Source organism: Calliphora vicina, chromosome 2 (assembly GCF_958450345.1).
Source record: "Calliphora vicina chromosome 2, idCalVici1.1, whole genome shotgun sequence".
In the NCBI taxonomy this organism is placed as follows: domain Eukaryota; kingdom Metazoa; phylum Arthropoda; class Insecta; order Diptera; family Calliphoridae; genus Calliphora; species Calliphora vicina.
In genome coordinates this window covers 54,980,330-54,997,299 of record NC_088781.1, presented here as the reverse complement: position 1 = coordinate 54,997,299, position 16,970 = coordinate 54,980,330, and the positions used below count along the sequence as shown (strand labels likewise).

At 32.9% G+C, this 16,970-nt stretch overlaps 4 protein-coding genes across 5 annotated transcripts; 1 reads left to right on the top strand and 3 right to left on the bottom strand.

Moving 5' to 3' along the window:
- Window positions 1-238: 238 nt before the first annotated feature.
- On the bottom strand, window positions 239-6,540 carry ThrRS (threonine--tRNA ligase). 2 transcript variants are annotated; one of them, XM_065499314.1, is made up of 5 exons: window positions 6,448-6,540; window positions 4,916-4,973; window positions 2,266-2,705; window positions 1,521-2,191; window positions 239-1,450 (listed from the first exon to the last, which is right to left on the bottom strand). In XM_065499314.1, the coding sequence occupies exons 1-5, from the start codon at window positions 6,499-6,501 to the stop codon at window positions 535-537; spliced, it is 2,139 nt and encodes a 712-aa protein (XP_065355386.1). In that variant the 5' UTR covers window positions 6,502-6,540; the 3' UTR covers window positions 239-534. The 2 variants fall into 2 exon arrangements, with proteins under 2 accessions (XP_065355386.1, XP_065355385.1); XM_065499313.1 differs by lacking the exon at window positions 6,448-6,540 and adding an exon at window positions 6,106-6,417.
- A 1,139-nt stretch (window positions 6,541-7,679) lies between these two features.
- On the top strand, window positions 7,680-10,085 carry Patsas (patsas). Its single transcript, XM_065500552.1, has 3 exons — window positions 7,680-8,980; window positions 9,048-9,539; window positions 9,603-10,085. The coding sequence occupies exons 1-3, from the start codon at window positions 7,961-7,963 to the stop codon at window positions 9,792-9,794; spliced, it is 1,704 nt and encodes a 567-aa protein (XP_065356624.1). The 5' UTR covers window positions 7,680-7,960; the 3' UTR covers window positions 9,795-10,085.
- Window positions 10,086-10,383: 298 nt separating this feature from the next.
- On the bottom strand, window positions 10,384-15,001 carry Ced-12 (engulfment and cell motility Ced-12). The gene is made up of 3 exons (XM_065499594.1): window positions 14,781-15,001; window positions 11,453-13,006; window positions 10,384-11,247 (listed from the first exon to the last, which is right to left on the bottom strand). Exons 1-3 carry the CDS (start codon window positions 14,890-14,892, stop codon window positions 10,748-10,750), a joined length of 2,166 nt encoding a protein of 721 aa, XP_065355666.1. The 5' UTR covers window positions 14,893-15,001; the 3' UTR covers window positions 10,384-10,747.
- Window positions 15,002-15,889: 888 nt separating this feature from the next.
- Window positions 15,890-16,941, bottom strand: Trf (TBP-related factor). Its single transcript, XM_065500623.1, has 3 exons — window positions 16,782-16,941; window positions 16,643-16,728; window positions 15,890-16,570 (listed from the first exon to the last, which is right to left on the bottom strand). The coding sequence occupies exons 1-3, from the start codon at window positions 16,830-16,832 to the stop codon at window positions 16,051-16,053; spliced, it is 657 nt and encodes a 218-aa protein (XP_065356695.1). The 5' UTR covers window positions 16,833-16,941; the 3' UTR covers window positions 15,890-16,050.
- Between the last annotated feature and the right edge of the window lie 29 nt (window positions 16,942-16,970).

Below are 16,970 nucleotides of genomic sequence, written 5' to 3'. Positions count from 1 at the left end.
ATTTTTTATATGAAAAGCAAGTGAAATCCAAAGGAAAACGGACAATCATCTGTGATCAATTATATTTTCAACCAAAAATCGCCTGTGACCACTTATATTTTCGTTGAAAAGTTTGGTCGAATGATTTTTTGGTAGTATTATGTTTCGTTTGTGGCCTGAAAAAATGTTTTCGCTATGGTTTTATTCTGTTTCTACTTACACGTTTCATCAATGATATTCTAAGAAAATGACAACAGTATGAGCTTATCTCTTGTGTTTATTATTAATTAATTATTTTTTATTTTAAATAAATACCATCAATGTAAGTATACCATTAAACATACCAACAGGTATCAGGTTGATTTGTAATCGTTGTAGTGATAGCAAAAGTTGTAACTGACAAAATGCAAAATAAGAAAATTAAATTTTAAGTTAAACTTGTTATACAAATTGTGTGATTTTTTTCTTTTTCCAATGCCTAATTTAATGTAATAAATAAAATGTTTGCATAAACTTTGTTAGTTAGTAGGCCATTGTAAGTGCCCACGCATGTCTTTAGAAATTGTCTTCGTTGGTGATGTATTCATCGCGTATTTTTTGTAGTTTTGTAATTAAATCATCAACTGACACCTCACCATGTACTTTGTTATCACGTGTACGTACATTAACCGTATTCGAAGAACGTTCCTTTTCGCCCACAACGAGAATGAAATTGAATTGAGCCAATTGAGCATTGCGAATTTTCTTGTTCATTGTGTCGCCAGCGTCACAATCGGCTTCAGACATGAAACCAGCAGCATGTAATTTATCGCTAACAGACTTAGCATATTCATCGAATTGTGGTCCAACTGGGACGACCATGACTTGACGTGGTGAAATCCAGAAGGGCCATTTGCCAGCATAATTCTCAGTAAGAATAGCAATCATACGTTCGACCGAACCAAGAATAGCACGATGAATAATAACGGGACGTTTCTTTTCACCATCATCGGCAATATAGTTGAGATTGAAACGTATGGGCAGCTGGAAATCCAGTTGTATGGTGGCACATTGATGGGCACGCTTGAGGGCATCCATTATGGTAATATCAATCTTGGGACCATAGAAAGCACCATCACCAGGATTCTCTTGCCAGGGCAAACCGAATTCATCGAGAGATTCAGCCAAAGCCTTTTCAGCTGCATTCCATTGATCCAATTCACCCAAATACTTTTCAGGACGTGTAGAAAGTACCAAATTGAATGAGAAGCCGAAAATAGTATAAACATGACGCAAGAAATCCAAACATCCCTTCATTTCGCTCTTGATTTGTTCGGGGGCACAGAAAATATGAGCATCATCTTGTTGGAAACGACGTACGCGAGTGAGGCCAGTCAAAGCGCCCGACAACTCGTTACGATGTAAAACACCAAAATCAGCCATACGCAAAGGCAATTCGCGCCAAGAGCGATTACGTACATCGAACATGACACTTTAGAGAATAAAAAAGAAAACAAATCAGTAAATTACTTACATATTTGGCTAAACAATGTCAAACTCACCAGTGGCCTGGGCAATTCATGGGTTTTAAAGCATATGTCTCTTTTTCCACCTCAAACGAGAACATGTTCTCGGAATAATGTTGCCAATGTCCAGAGGTCATCCAAAGTTTGGAGTTGTAAATATTGGGTGAAATAACTTCTTGGAATCCTCTCTTTCTGTATTCAGACTTAATGAAATTCATTAGAGTATTATAGATGTGAGCTCCTTTGGGTTGGAAGAAGCATGATCCTGGCGAGAGTTCATGGAAAAAGAACAATTCTTGTTCTTTGCCGATCTTGCGATGATCTCTTTTAGCAGCCTCTTCTTGGATTCTCTCCCATTCCTTTAATTGTTTGGAGTCGGGGAAAGAAATACCATAGACTCTTTGCAAAGATTCGGCATCAGCTTTTCCCTCCCAATAGGTAGATGAGTTCTTGGTAATTTTCATGGCCTTAATCTTGCCTGTGTGACGAACATGAGGACCACGGCATAAATCAATAAGAGGTCCGCATTTGTAAACAGTGGTGGTGTCTGTTGTGACTTTTTCATTGAGAATCCTACATTTGAATTCATTGTACTTGAACATTTCCAATAAATCGGATTTTTTCATTTCCAAACGTTCGAAGGGCTGCTTTTCCTTAACGATTTGTTTAACCAAACCCTCCATAACGGGATAATCATTGGTGGAAATCTAATATACACAAAGAAAAAAATATAAACCATAGAAACGAGAATTTATGAATGTATAAGCATTTTTTAACTTACACCTTCTCCATCCAAATACATATCATAGTAGAAACCATCAGCTATGGGTGGACCATAACATAAATGACCACCATAAATGCGTTCCATGGCTTCTCCCATAATATGAGCGGAACTGTGCCAAAAGACCGCTTGAGCCTCGGGATCATCAAACTTGAGCAAATGCAAAGTACAGTCACCTTCTAATACACGATCCAAATCCCATACTTCTCCATTCACCTTCGATATGACGGTGTTATCTGCCAAACCTTGGCTAATACCTTTAGCAACGTCATATGGTGTTGTCTCCCATGAAGTGGCATCGACCACTTTGCCATCGGGCAGCGTAACCTTAATGGGTTGACGTGGCTTGGCCGCTAACTCAGCTTGATATTCAGCTTTGCATTTCTCCCACAGAGCATTACGTTCTTCAATGTATGCTGGCCAGGGATTAAGTTCTTTTACTGTAAAAAAATAATAGAATTATTGTATTTAACAGTTTATTATGAATTTGTGTTTAAAATTTAAAGCATTCCTAATAAATTTAAAGCATTTAAAGAAAAAAGGGCATAAAATGTTTAAATTGTTCGCAACAAATAACACTGTGATTCAAAGATGAATGAAGTAGAAATACTGTTTCTGAAATTTGCCAAACACCTCCAAAATTTCGAGTTACGGGTAAAAAACCAGTTGTTAAATATATCATAGTTGAATATAAACTGATTTTAAGTTTCACAGCAGATTTAGAAAGAAGAAACTGAGATATTTCGAATGGTATATATGATATGTAAGTAACTTTGGGAAAATGGTGTAAATTTTCGAACATAGTTTGTATTGGTATCAGGTTTATGCATGGTATTCAGGCAGCCGTCCAAAACTTTCGTCTCGTACAGCTCACTTGGATCCAATAATCGTTCCCTTTGTGATATTTATGCATACGGAGAAGGGGATCCTGCATCAAAATCTGCAGATTTGATTGATTATGCTGCTCAAGACCGAAATAATCCTTTACACGTACGGTTGCGATAGGGAGTGCATTGGGCCGTTTGTAAACCTCACCATTAAGTGTTGAGAAGAGAGCGACAGATTGTCTAGTTTACAATCTACGTTCCTACGTTTTTTCTCACACACCACCTACCTATGTATATTATAGAAGGCTTTAAGCAGCCATTTATTCGGATCCAAACTAGTTAGAGATTGTAGAGAAGTCCTGCGAGGTCTGATGAGTTAATGTTGGGTTGTTCTGGTATAATGAGATTACGGATGAACTCATATGACAGATATCTGTGTAGAGTTTATATGAGATGGTGGACGGCGTGAAACCGACGGTCTGCCTTGAGCAATAGAGTGGACTTTAGGGTGTAAATGGCATTATCGCGCAAGTAAACATAACAGGTATCAAGCTACTGTTAGGGTAAGACAGTGTTAGTCTGAGCGTACCGGTAACGGAAATTACGGGCCAATAAAATCTGGAAATAGTTTATGGGACAACAGCACACCCGTTTTTTGTTTGGTGTATATGGAGGTCAGGGATAGAAAGACAATGGAACATATATTTTGCCATATCTGGGCAGCCGCTTCTATGTTGGACTTGATGACATGACTATTGCATAATAGTCGGCATCATTAAGTTCATAAGGGGAATTAGATGGATGAATGACAGAAAAATGTGAAAACAACGGAGTTCTTTTCTTTAGGTAAAAAAAAATGTTTTACCTAAAAACATTAATGACTTAGTAATCCAGATATAGGTAAAAAAAGGTCTTAGCCATTTGTGGAACGATTTTCTCGATTTGTGGACCGATAAGTTATTTGGGGGCTTCGGAAAGTTGATTTCAACAGACAGACAGACAGACGGACATGCTTAATCGACTTCGCTATCAATAAGCCTCCAGAATATAAATACTTTATAGGGTCGGAAAATTATATTGTGGAAATTACAAACGGAATGACAAACATATATATACCCTTCTCACGAAGGTGAAGGGTATAAAAACAGAATTCGGGACACAAATTATTTATGAGTGAGACGAAATTTACATACGTTTGCAATGTGCCATCGATGTAGCGATGGCCATCGATTTTTTGGCATGAGCAAAAAAAATCTTCACTAAAAAATCATTTTCGAGGAGTCCAAATTACAGATAAAGTCCAAAAAATTTTCTCACCTACTTTTTATTACCTACTTAAAAACGTTTAAAATAAAGGTAATTTTTTTTATTTTTTCTGAAATAGGCGCCTTGAAAATGATTTTTTTTGATATGTCGTAGAGGAATTTTTTTCCTCATGCCAAAAGCTATCGAAAAATATATGGCAAACATTTTTGTCCTTACAAATCGGCACACCCTTGTGTGTATTCATCTTATTATAATTCTTTTGGTTATTTGTTATTTAAATATGTATTAAAAATAAAAAAAAAAATCGACACAATATCTCGGTAAGTTGTTTTTTGCATTATTTGTGCCAGCATGCCAAAATTATTTTAAAAAAAAAGGTATTTTGTTAGAGGAGCACTTTTTGTCTGCGCTAGTGTTATTGATTTTTCTACCCATTTTAATTTTTGTAAATATTAAATTAAAATGGTAGTATGATGTTTAGTAAATCAAATAAATGTTTACTTTTTACTCACTTTAGGAGAATTTTAACACTCAAACTAAAATAAGTATACACCTACCTTTTTTGCCGGCATCAGCAGGTGCGTTCTTTTGCTTTTCCTTCTTCATCTTACTGGCCTGAAAACAATAAAATAAAAAACAAAAATGTTAAAAAGTGGAAAAATCAATTATTTTAAAATTCAGACAAGTAAACATAATAAAAACACATTTTAATTCAAATAAGAATAACTTAATATAAACAAATTTTAATAAACAACAAATTTATTAACTTTTTGGTATACATCAAATGTTAAAAGCAACCAAACAAAGCATTTTTGAAGGTAATCAAAACAATACAAATAATTGTTATAAACGTGGCTTGTTCAATTTGTTAAAAGGTTTTATTTGTTAAAATAAACTTTACACAACGTACTTTTTTTAACAATTTTATTTAATTTCTTATAGGTATGTAGATAAAATTTGGAGAAATTTTCTTGTAATGAGTATTCTATTTCAGACAATATTGATGACTAAACAATGTGTTGATGTTCTTTTTACTTGTTTTCGGCGAAATATAATGAATGAGCAAATGCCAACAAATAAAAACTGATGCAATATAATGGGTTAATTGTGATAACAGATATGTATATATACAATTGTATGGAAAAGACAATGAGAGAGGAGTTGTAAACTTAGTCTATTGATTTTTTGTTTATGTGGAAACTTGTTTTTCTGAATAAACCAAAGCTACCGATTTGAAACGATAAAAGGCAGAAGGAAATAATATAAAAACTACACCTTCTCTGATATATGTATATCACCATAATATTGATACTGTTATCCTTGGCTTGCATACCTAGATTTAACGGTAAATTAGAGATGATGCAATTGACCTGTACAATCGCTGAACTACCATCTCTAAAGTAACACTACTAAAATAATATGAAATGCTGATGCATTTACAAACTATATAATTCATTACTTTGGTAATAAATTTGTATCTAAAATTGTATTTTTAATTGGCAATTGCAAACCACCTTAAAATACAAATAAACTTATTTTAGATTTGATACAAAAGTTATCGAAAATTAACCATCACTAAGTTGTCAAATTCAGAACTCCTTCACAAGCATATGTAATAAAAATTGCACAATGTGTGCAATTTTTATTTTATAAACGTGCAACGATTAATAAAAATTCTTAAAAATTAACACATTTTTATTAACATAAAAAACATTTTTTTGTTTATATTTTTTTAATTAACACCAACCAAAGTAGCGTATTGCCTTATAAATTGCCCTGGCTTTGAACTGTTATTTTTATTAAAATTCGGTAATAATTCCTGGTGGCCCAGTATTTGTTGTTGTGGTAGTCTCGAGTTTATAAAATCACTGCTGCGTTTATTGGTGATGATGGCGGTAGTAGACTCGTTCGATAAAAAGCCGTATTCGTTCAACAATAGAGCACGTAAACTATGACTATTACTTATTGAGCGTATTTTAAATGCGTTATTTTGTTTTATATTCAACACTTGCACAAATTTATTCATAACTTTATAATAGTTTATTAATTAAATTACAAATTTATTGATAAATTGTATTATTTAACATGCCTTTTCTTTATTTAAATCCAATTTTTTTAGATCGGTCACCACGTTGTCAGTCATTTTTTCGTAACAATACTAGACAAAAAGAGAGAATGAAATGAATTTGCAAAACATAAGAAACATGCAAAAAACAGAGATGTTTTTTTACTGCAATAAGCTGCCAGAGTTTTAATGTGTTGAACATTGTGGGATTTGGCAACGTTATGTTAATTAAAAAATAACAGATAATAGAAACAATAAGTAAAATAACATTTTAACAAATAAAGCAGTTATCTGATTTTATTTAATCATAAACAACATTGCATCCTAATTTATTTTAATTTAAAAATATAATATAACGGAAACATTTGGAAATATTCAATAAATATGTATGTTGTTCAAAATCCAAAATAATTTTTAAGAAATTTGTTTTTTTAGTAATTCATTAATATATAATTTTATGTATTTATATCTACAAACAAATAAGAACAAATTTAATAAAATTCTGAAAATAGATAGCAAACTTAAGTTTAATTAGAATGGAAATGGAAACTTAAGTTTAATTAGAATTTTAAAGATAATCGGCTCAAAAGTAGTTATGATAAAACCCCCAGAATCCCAAGAATTGCGAAATTGTCGAAGAAAATAATGAAAATTTTATATTTTGGTCCAAACCATTATATATTATATCCAGACCAAACCATGGTAGAAAAACATTTTTAACATGGACCAAACTATTTTATATAATATGTAAGAAAATAAAGATGATAATTTTATATTCTTATGACAAAACTCTACTTCAATATGTATATTTTGTTGTTTCTGTTATTTTAGTATTGATAATTTTGTTTTAAATCGTAAAATCGTAAAAACAAACATACTTTTCAAAGTGCAAATCCATCCAACACATCCTGTAACAATACCTTGGCATTGCCAACCTTTTCAAAACGATGTTTTTGTTATTTATTTACAAAAACACATGTTCCGTTTCCTTTTTTCAGAGAATGAGAGGATGTAAACAAACCGTTATTGAGTACAAGGAAGTTTAATACAACAGTAGTCACTCTCTTTGTAAAACCTTAATATTGATTTTTAAGAAAAAGTTGACATAATTTTTCACTTAAAACTTCTTTCTGTTGGAAAATCTTAAAGTTTAATTGGAGAAGAATTCTTTAATAAATCGTGTATATAATTGAGTAGAAATTAAAGTGTATTTAATTGAAACATCATAGAAAATTTCTAAAATTGACTGGTTTAGAAAATAACTAACAAAATTTCACACTTACTTGAAAATCCGTTGCTGCTACTCCACAGCCAACATCATAACACTGGAGGAGCAACATCACCAACACCATCAACAACTGCTGTATCGACACCATCGACGTTATTTACGTCCAACGTCGTTGTGGAGCGTAGCGAGTTTTTTAACGTGGCTTCTACCGACGGCATCAGGACGCAGCACAGCAAAGTTCACCCGAGTCCAGGGGCAGGAACGGCCCGTAGTGTTTGGGCCCTGCCCCTGAACTATGACAGCTGCAATATGGTGGCGGAAGAGGATAGTGCCGCTCATACAGACCATGAGGTAGATCCTCGAAGACCCCATTCCCCACATGTGGTAAATGTACGCGGCGGAGGTAATGGTTCTCTGGTGGTTTCAAATGGATCTTCAGGCATGGGTGGTAATGGAGGTGCGGTAGATGAAAATCTATTGATTTTTGAGGGAGCTGATGGTACTGTAGCTCATTTGGATGATATTTTTGATATTATCAAAAATGGTGATGTCAATGATGTGGAAAATTTAACAGAAAAATTTGGCATTGAGTGTTTAACAGCCCGTGACCGGCATGGTTATACACCAGCCCATTGGGCGGCGCTTAATGGGAATGTAGAAATGATGCGGTATCTCATAGAGAGATCGGCTCCCATCGACTTACCATGTTTGGGTACCCAAGGACCCCGTCCCATACACTGGGCTTGTCGCAAAGGTCACCCTGCTGTGGTACAAGTTATATTGCAGGCCGGCGTGAATGTTAATGCAGCCGACTTTAAAGGTCTAACACCGCTACATGTTGCCTGTATGTATGGGCGTACTGCCACGGCTGCCTATTTATTGGGTATGGGAGCCCTAAATCATTTGACCGATATTAATGGTGATACGGCATTACATTGGGCTGCTTACAAAGGCCATCCTGACCTAATGCGGTTGCTAATGTATTCTGGAGTAGAGCTGCAAAAAACTGATAATTTCGGTTCGACTCCATTGCATTTGGCCTCTTTGTCGGCAAATATAACTTGCGTGCGTTTGTTGTGTGAAAAATCAAATTTAGATTTAGAGCCCAGAGACAAAAATGGCAAAACTCCCTTAATGCTAGCTCAGTCTCATCAACATCAAGACATTGTACGAATATTGTACACGGAAGTGAAGAAAAAATCTCGCTGGATGCCTTCGGTGTCGGAAATTTGGGGTTGGTTGTTTGGTGGAGCAGGGGACTCAAAAGGTCCTCTACTCTTGTTCTTATTTTCGGTTCTGCTTTGGGGTTATCCCATGTACATGATAAGAGTAAGTGAATATATTCCCGCTTTTAATTTTCTAATTTTTTTATTAACTTATGTTCTTCTACTTACAGGCTATTCCCATAACATGGAATATCTTAAGACGTTCGCATTATTGTTTCATTTATTGGAATGCTGTTATGTGGATTAGTTGGATTATTGCCAATCGTCGCGATCCTGGCTACATACCATTAAGTTCGGACGCATATTATCGGGCTATTAAACAAATACCATATTTCGACAAGCTCAAGAAGCGTAATTTTATGCTGACTCGTCTATGTCATAGTTGTCGTTGCCTGAGGCCGCTTAGAGCCAAACATTGCCGAGTATGCAATCGTTGTGTGGCATATTTCGATCATCACTGTCCATTTATTTATAATTGCGTAGGTTTGCGCAATCGCATGTGGTTCTTTTTGTTTGTACTCTCAGTGGCTGTAAATTGTTCTTTTACTATATATTTCGCTTGCTATTGTGTTATGATTGAAGGTTTTACATTACTTTACGTTTTGGGACTGGTCGAGGCTGTGGTGTTCTGTGGTTTAGGCTGGATATTGACTTGCACCTCGGTATGCTGTTGAAAATTTCTTCAAAATTATAATTTAACTATAAAAATTACTGTTTTCTTTCAGATACTCCATGCTTGCATGAATCTCACTACAAACGAAATGTTCAACTACAAACGTTACCCATATTTACGCGACAAACGTGGCCGTTATCAAAATCCCTTCTCTCGCGGCCCTATTCTCAACCTTTTGGAGTTCTTTGTTTGCGTACCAGATCGCAGTGATGACAATGATCTTCTTTTGGAGGATAACATTTGATTAAGAACTTAGGATAGAGCCCATCAGGCACGACGCCGTAAATTACCGCCCGCTAGAGGATAATATTAGGCTTTTGATTAGAAACAATTCCGGTAAATTTATCGTTGGCAACAGTGGATTAATGGAGATTTTATTCTATATAACTTGGCTTTATAACGAACAATTTTTAAGCTTACAATTTGATCTTACTTCTTACAATGATATATTGCACAAAGATATCGAACAACTTGTTTATAAAGATTATAAAACATGAACAACAAACCAATTTATTTGTTCTTCCATAAGCAAGTGCAGCAGCGATATCATAAAATATGTACACATTAATATTTTTTGTAATAATATTTAATACTATAGCTTAGCAATGTCTTGTTAATTTATTTTTAAGAATTTAAATAAATTTATTATAAAATTAAAATTTTAATTAATATAACTCTTTAGGTAAAATGCGTATATTTCCTATGAGGAAAACTATCCTATGGCTAGCTCAATATTTCCTGTGAAGGAAAACTATCCTATGGCTAGCTGAATATTTCTTCTATGAGGAAATCTATCTGTAGCTAGCTCAATTTTAAATGAAACTAATAATGAATATTTTTATTTGTTTTATTACAAAACATTTCAATACATATAGTATAATTTTTTTTAAAATTAATTCGTTGGAAATGAAAATTGCACATATGAACATTATACATATTTGTGTCTTAATATTGTTAATATAATGAAGATTTTATATATAATATAAAATATATATAAATTTATTTATTGTATAAAATAACAGTAGAAAAAAGACATTGATTATAATGATTTATTTGCAGTATGTGCGTTTGTTTAAATACTTTTAGAATAACTTTGGCTTTTCAATTTTATTTTTTAACATACATATTTTAATGCGAGACTAATAAAAAATTGGAGATTAAAATGTACCTGTTGGAATATATATGTGTATATAATACTTAATTTTCAAAACAAAAATCATAATTTTCGGGATCTTCTGGTACGGGTGGTGGATCCTTGCTAATATCAACCCCCTCCGTATCTAACAATCTCAGTTTGATTTCCATGGAGAGTAGGGTATCAAAATCTTCCTTTTTCTGTTTACTAACCATTTCTTGACCCAAAAGTGCATTGATGCCATCGGTCCAGTAGTAGAATACAATTTCATCGGGCGCCACAAAATCCAATGTTGAATGATCCATGCTGTCAAATGTTATGGAGAATGCCAAATTAACCGCAGATTTGCGTGTGCGTATTTCTTTCATATGGGGACATTCTTTACCCTCCAATAATTGTTTGATATCAACAACTGATACTTTATTGGAAAGTTCTTCAAGGGTTGGTATTGTCTTTTCGTCACAGTCACCATAGTGTATGACTTTGTGATTTGGCGAGAGACGTGCGTACCAAAATTTATCTTTTGAACGTGCGCCACGTGAATATTTCGAGAATCGGGTACCTGTGAAATATTAATATAATGATTAACTAGTCATTTGGTTTTATTAGATTTTTGATTGAAAAATTACTCAAAAAATATTTTTGTATAAAAAAGTTGAGTTCAAACATTTTTTAATTAGAAAAATGTACTAAAAAACTTTTTTTCTAAATAATTTTTTTAATCAAAACTTGATGGTGATTAATGATGGACCCTCCTCAAGACTCACCTTCCACTAAAAATGCCAGTCTTTGTTGTTTTATCAAGTCCAAAATATGTGGCGATATTTTCTCCTTCAATTTAACTATAGCCGAGGCAGTCGAATCACATTCCTCTTTGGAGGTTCTCTCCTGCTGGCGTAAATTCGTAATTGTCTGATACGTAAAGTGAGCTATTTTACCCCGAAAATCTTCTAGATTATCCGGACGTTGCTTTAACGTACGTGTTATTTGTTCACGCACAACACTAAACACCTTTAGAAAATCTTCGCCCGTGGCGCGCATATCCTTCCAGGTACGATTTAGGGTCATAATACAAATGCAAAAGAATTCCTCAAATGGATGATCGTGTGTAAAGAACATGGGTTGAAAATCGACCGACTGATCGGATGGCGATTCGCCGATGCGTAGAATGTCACACAGCAACTTAACTAATTCAATGGATGTACGACCGAAAGGACATTCATGCTCATCACCACGACACGAATTATCGTGCACAATTTTCCTATACTGCTGCGCGAAGTTGCGTGCAAAATAAATCATACAATCCAGAGCCAAAATTCCCGGTGGTGTTTCAATAAAATCTTGGGCCGGATTAATGTCACATTTGAAACCCAACTTTTTGTAATATTGTGCAAAGTTGACATTACCCGTACCCGAACAATTACCTCCACCCCCTCCCATGCCACTCATAAGATCGGAATATTCATCAAATGCTATTTTACGCAACTCTTTGATTTTTTCGTGGGCATCCTGATCCTGGGCATTGATTTTCATGCGCATACGTTGCTCCAACAAACCCAAAGTTAAAGTTTGCAAAACATACAATTGGTGGGTCATCTCGGTGCTTGTTACATTACCAATCAAAGCCAAACGATATTGTTTAGCACTAATTGTGTGGGCAATTTGACGCTTTCTACCCTCATCCGCTTTCATAAATAGAGCATTTATTAAGGCTATAGCATTTTGTATGATAACCGACGAATTGGCATCTTGCAATAATCTCAATAGATCTTGCAAGGTCACCTCTTGCTCTACCAACGTATATTTTGTACTATTCTGTACAATATTTTCTAAATTAGATAGAGCACTTTCGGTACATTTGAGAAAATTTTGAAAATTTCTTACAATATAAATATTACGCTGTACAAAACTATTTTGTAAAATTTCCCACGATACCGTTCCATGTTCCATAAGTTCGACGAAACTTTTTAAACTGTGTATAAGTATTTTATCCTCCTTTTCCGAAGGCTCTTCAATCATGCTAATAATTATGCCCAGACCTTGTTCTTTTATAAATTCCAAAGCAAATGTTACGTCTACCGAAAGCGAAGATAATTTTTCCAAACAGTCACCTTTGACACATGGTGAACCGGCGCGCAATGTTTCCAGCGTATCATTGGCTGTTTTTGAGGGCGAATATTGGAGACGTAATACAGAGCCATTTTTGATTTCATTGCGATTTTTTTCCGTAACATATTTCAAATAGTTAGCTTCGCAAAATTGTAAAGCATAGTTCTCGGGATCAACAATACCCCAGCAACTGCAGATTTCTTGAATTTTTCCTGGAGACAAAAAAATATAAAGTAAAATCATTCATTTTATAAAGTTCTTTTTTAGCAAATAGTATTTTTTTCTAATTTGTATTTATTGGATACCAAATTTGGCTATCACGAATATAACGCCATAGTAAGTCGGAGCTACAAAGGGTCAAAATCGGAATAAATATTTTTTAAACTAGCTCTTAGAGCTAGTTTCTTTTGAATAGTAAGAAACTAGCTCTAAGAGTTTCTAGTTTCTTACTATTCACCTATTCAACTAGCTCTAAGAGCTAGTTTCTTACTATACAGTTAAACTCAGCTTAACACGCTGTTATATTAAACCTGAAACATATTTAGCCGGGTTTTAACCAATGATTCTGTTTCTCACTAATGGATTAATTTTATTAGTATTGTCATACTTTTCAGTCAAATCACATGTTTATTCCTCAAAATTTTTCAAAAAGCAATCGCGTACATAAATTTGTTTGTAAATTTTAACTTTGTAAAAGAAAAAGTGACATTAAAGTGTATAAAATGTATATTAAAAATTATATTGATGCTAATAAAGCAAATCAAAACAAAGAGCTGCTGTGCTGAATTGTTTATTTTATTTTTCATCTCTTTGTGCTTTGGCATTTCATACTTAGGTTTAACTCACCAATGATGCTCAGTTAAACCTAGATTATATAGTAACAAAATATTAAGTTGAGAAACACATTTTTAGTTTAATCTAGGTTAAAGCGAATAATGTAGATTTTCTTTATCCCAGAAACTAGCTCTAAGAGAGCAAATTTATTTTTTTTTTGTGAAAATCATTTTTTTGAAGTTTTTTGAAACTTATTTTTATGGTGAATTTTTAAAAATATATTTAAATTTTGACCCAATGTCGGTCCTAATATCTGTGACATTATATAGGTCGTTGCATGATACAACAACATAAGGTACACCCAGTAGAAAATAAATTCTCAATTATACAATTCTTGTAACGTCAAACAAAAGAAAATATAAAAAAATATGAAAAAAATCAAAATCAAAGTTTGACGTTATAGGGCTAAATATTGAAAACTCTCCCTAGTGATTCTACCTTCTCAAGTTATTGTATCATGGGTCGTTGGAAAAGTCTTGTTTCTCATTATATAACTACATATATTTTCTATGTTAATGACTTTGTAATGCAGATATAGATCAAACATATAGGTTGTGGTTTTTTTGCTTATATCTCAGCCATTTTTGTTTATATCTCAGCCAATTTTAAATAGCAACTGGACCTGGACTATACCCGATATATTGCTATAGCAATAATGTTTGTAAGCTTATAAGTTGTTTTCAACAGTCAGACGAACATCTATCTAGCTATCTATAATGATCCATGATCTCAAATTAAATGTGGATATTACAAACGGAATGACAAACTTATATACCACTTATGGTGAAGGGTATACAAAATTATAATAATAGACACATAAATTGTATATATTAAACACCAATTTCCTTCCTGTTGGCACTATTAGAATGTTTAATCATTTACAATCTTCATAAACTCTGATTGCACATTATTATTATTATTGTTGCCTGTGTGTGCGTGTGTTGTTGTGCATATATGACCGAGTTGAATTGATTGTTTAATGACAAAAGGGCGTTGGTTTAACAGTTTCAAAACAAATGATGAGCACTCCTTTAAAAATCCTTTATTTCCTATTAATTCATAGCAACTTTTGCAGGTAGCCATTAATGTGTTACCTTATATCAATGTAATCGTATACATATAGAAATAAATATGAAAAATTAATTTATTTACCAGTTAGAGGTTGACGCTGATCCAAATTTATCAATTGTGCTAAATGATTTTCATACTCCACGGCAATTTTCACTATGTGAGCATCCTTTACAGGCATCTTTTTTGGTATCATATTGTTGCTTATTTTATTTTAGACAAGTGAAATATAAATAACTTAACTGGATTTATGTATAATTTTGAGATTTTTATATTTTTCGCTGACTGTTAAAAAAAACACCAAATTGAATACAATAGAACTGCACTTGAATAACAGGGTTGTAAAAGATGTAAACATTAGAAGTTGACATTAACAGGGTGTTTCATATAAAACGTTTTATATGACAAATTTTTATAGCAATTTAGGGAAGTATGTCAACAAAGCCACTAAAGAGCAAAACATTTTTAGTAAATTACAAAAGTGAATAAATGTACTATATCAATTTGAGAATCATAAAGATGATAAATCTATGGAAACTTTTCTAAATATTCAATAAATAGGTCAAAATAAAAAAAATCTCAAGAAAGTTGTATTTTTTAATATTTTCGAGAATATGGCATTTTTTTTTAGGAACACGGACGATTTTCGCGGGCGATAGCAACCTAGACCAGCTTACTTTCCCTGCTGCTAACAATTCAGGGACTAATTTCCAATTTTAGATTATTGAATACATCCCGAGGAGTAATATTTTAAATTCTTTTGCCATTAAATTATCTTGTTTTGGAATAGTTTATGAGGTCTTCCTCCCAAATGTTTAGTTTTCACGAAATTTGTTTTATAATTATCGAAACTGGTGATTTATTAATTGAATATTTATCTCTATTTATATAAAAAACATATTGTACGAAAAAAATTACAAGAAGAAATTATCAAATTAAAATAAATATTTAAATAATGGTACAAATTACAATTTTACATCGTTTTCTCACATATTATTTATCTTACAGTCTTCATTATTTTTTATGTTTAAAAATTTCCATTGTTTTTCCAATGCTAAGAAGTATCTACATTTAATTTGCTGAAATAAATAAAGTTTCCATTGTATTGTCAAGCAATGTATATGAAATTTTATACATATGTATACGTAATAAATTTTTGAATACAACGGTTAATGAAACAAATCTAAACCAAATCTGTATTCTATTATTTTATTATTAAAAAATAAATTGCATTTTTTAAATTTATAATCTTATCTATGAAAAATAAAAACATGTTTGCCTATGTTTATGTCAAAATGCTTATTTCACGTTTTATATGTATTTGCATACGAGTGTGTATTATAAATAACAATTACTAATTTTTACGAAAACTAAGTAATATTGGATAAATTAATTCCAAACATTCTAGAATATCTTTACGGGCTTTGGCCCCAGTAAATACAATTTTACCATTGACAAATATTAACATAACCATACGTGGTTTAACCATACGATATATAAGACCAGGAAACAACTCTGGCTCATATGAACTAAACTGACCATGCACTTGATTTAGATTTTCCAAGCGTATGGGAAAACGTAAATCCACTGTTGCCACTATATTTTGTAAACGAAAATCGGTGAATTTAACAGGATAGCCAAGTTTTTGTATTATGCGTGCAAATTTGCGTGTACCCAGAGAAGCTTCGGCTTCATTGCGAGCTCCTGTACAAATAATTTTACCAGTTCGAAATATTAAAGCTGTACAACGGGGATCACGCATGCGCATAACAACACCATGAAATCGTGAAGGAGTATATTCGGAATTGCGGGTACGATTGTTAATATCTTGCAAATTTAATTCGCAAGCTAAAGACACAGTGGCAACAACATTTCTGGAAAATCAAGAAAATTTATTTTATTGATTAATCTGATACTACAATGCCGAATATGCATTCAATACTCACTGCAATTTAACATCATGTTGAGGTTCGTTTGCTTCTACGGATTGTGTGGCTGGTTGTTGTGGTTGTATACTCGAGTGTGGATTAATCTGTCATAAATTTCATTAATTTATATCCTTTCATTTGTTTTTCATTAATTTACCTTAGTTGTATTTTGTTGACTGTTTGTTGTTGCAGTTGATCCCGAGTCCATAACTGAAATGTGTTTATATATATTCAGACCAGTATTCTCTTGTATATAATTAATTTATTTAAAGCTTTGTGTCATAATTTTGTTAAATGTAAAAAAAATTTAATAGAGGAAGCTTGAATATTTTCTCTTAATTATTGT

Coding starts and splice junctions, on each gene's coding strand:
- ThrRS (XM_065499313.1), bottom strand. CDS start 6,384: ATGAATAAATTTGTGCAAGTGTTGAATATAAAACAAAATAACGCATTT. Junction 2,706..4,915: donor TGCTGATGCCGGCAAAAAAG/GTAGGTGTATAC, acceptor ATTTTTTTACAG/TAAAAGAACTTAATCCCTGG. Junction 1,451..1,520: donor ATGAATTGCCCAGGCCACTG/GTGAGTTTGACA, acceptor TATTCTCTAAAG/TGTCATGTTCGATGTACGTA.
- Patsas (XM_065500552.1), top strand. CDS start 7,961: ATGGTGGCGGAAGAGGATAGTGCCGCTCATACAGACCATGAGGTAGAT. Junction 8,981..9,047: donor ATCCCATGTACATGATAAGA/GTAAGTGAATAT, acceptor TTCTACTTACAG/GCTATTCCCATAACATGGAA. Junction 9,540..9,602: donor GGATATTGACTTGCACCTCG/GTATGCTGTTGA, acceptor GTTTTCTTTCAG/ATACTCCATGCTTGCATGAA.
- Ced-12 (XM_065499594.1), bottom strand. CDS start 14,892: ATGATACCAAAAAAGATGCCTGTAAAGGATGCTCACATAGTGAAAATT. Junction 13,007..14,780: donor TCAGCGTCAACCTCTAACTG/GTAAATAAATTA, acceptor TTTTGTCTCCAG/GAAAAATTCAAGAAATCTGC. Junction 11,248..11,452: donor ACTGGCATTTTTAGTGGAAG/GTGAGTCTTGAG, acceptor AATATTTCACAG/GTACCCGATTCTCGAAATAT.
- Trf (XM_065500623.1), bottom strand. CDS start 16,832: ATGGACTCGGGATCAACTGCAACAACAAACAGTCAACAAAATACAACT. Junction 16,729..16,781: donor GTCAACAAAATACAACTAAG/GTAAATTAATGA, acceptor AATTTATGACAG/ATTAATCCACACTCGAGTAT. Junction 16,571..16,642: donor CAACATGATGTTAAATTGCA/GTGAGTATTGAA, acceptor TTGATTTTCCAG/AAATGTTGTTGCCACTGTGT.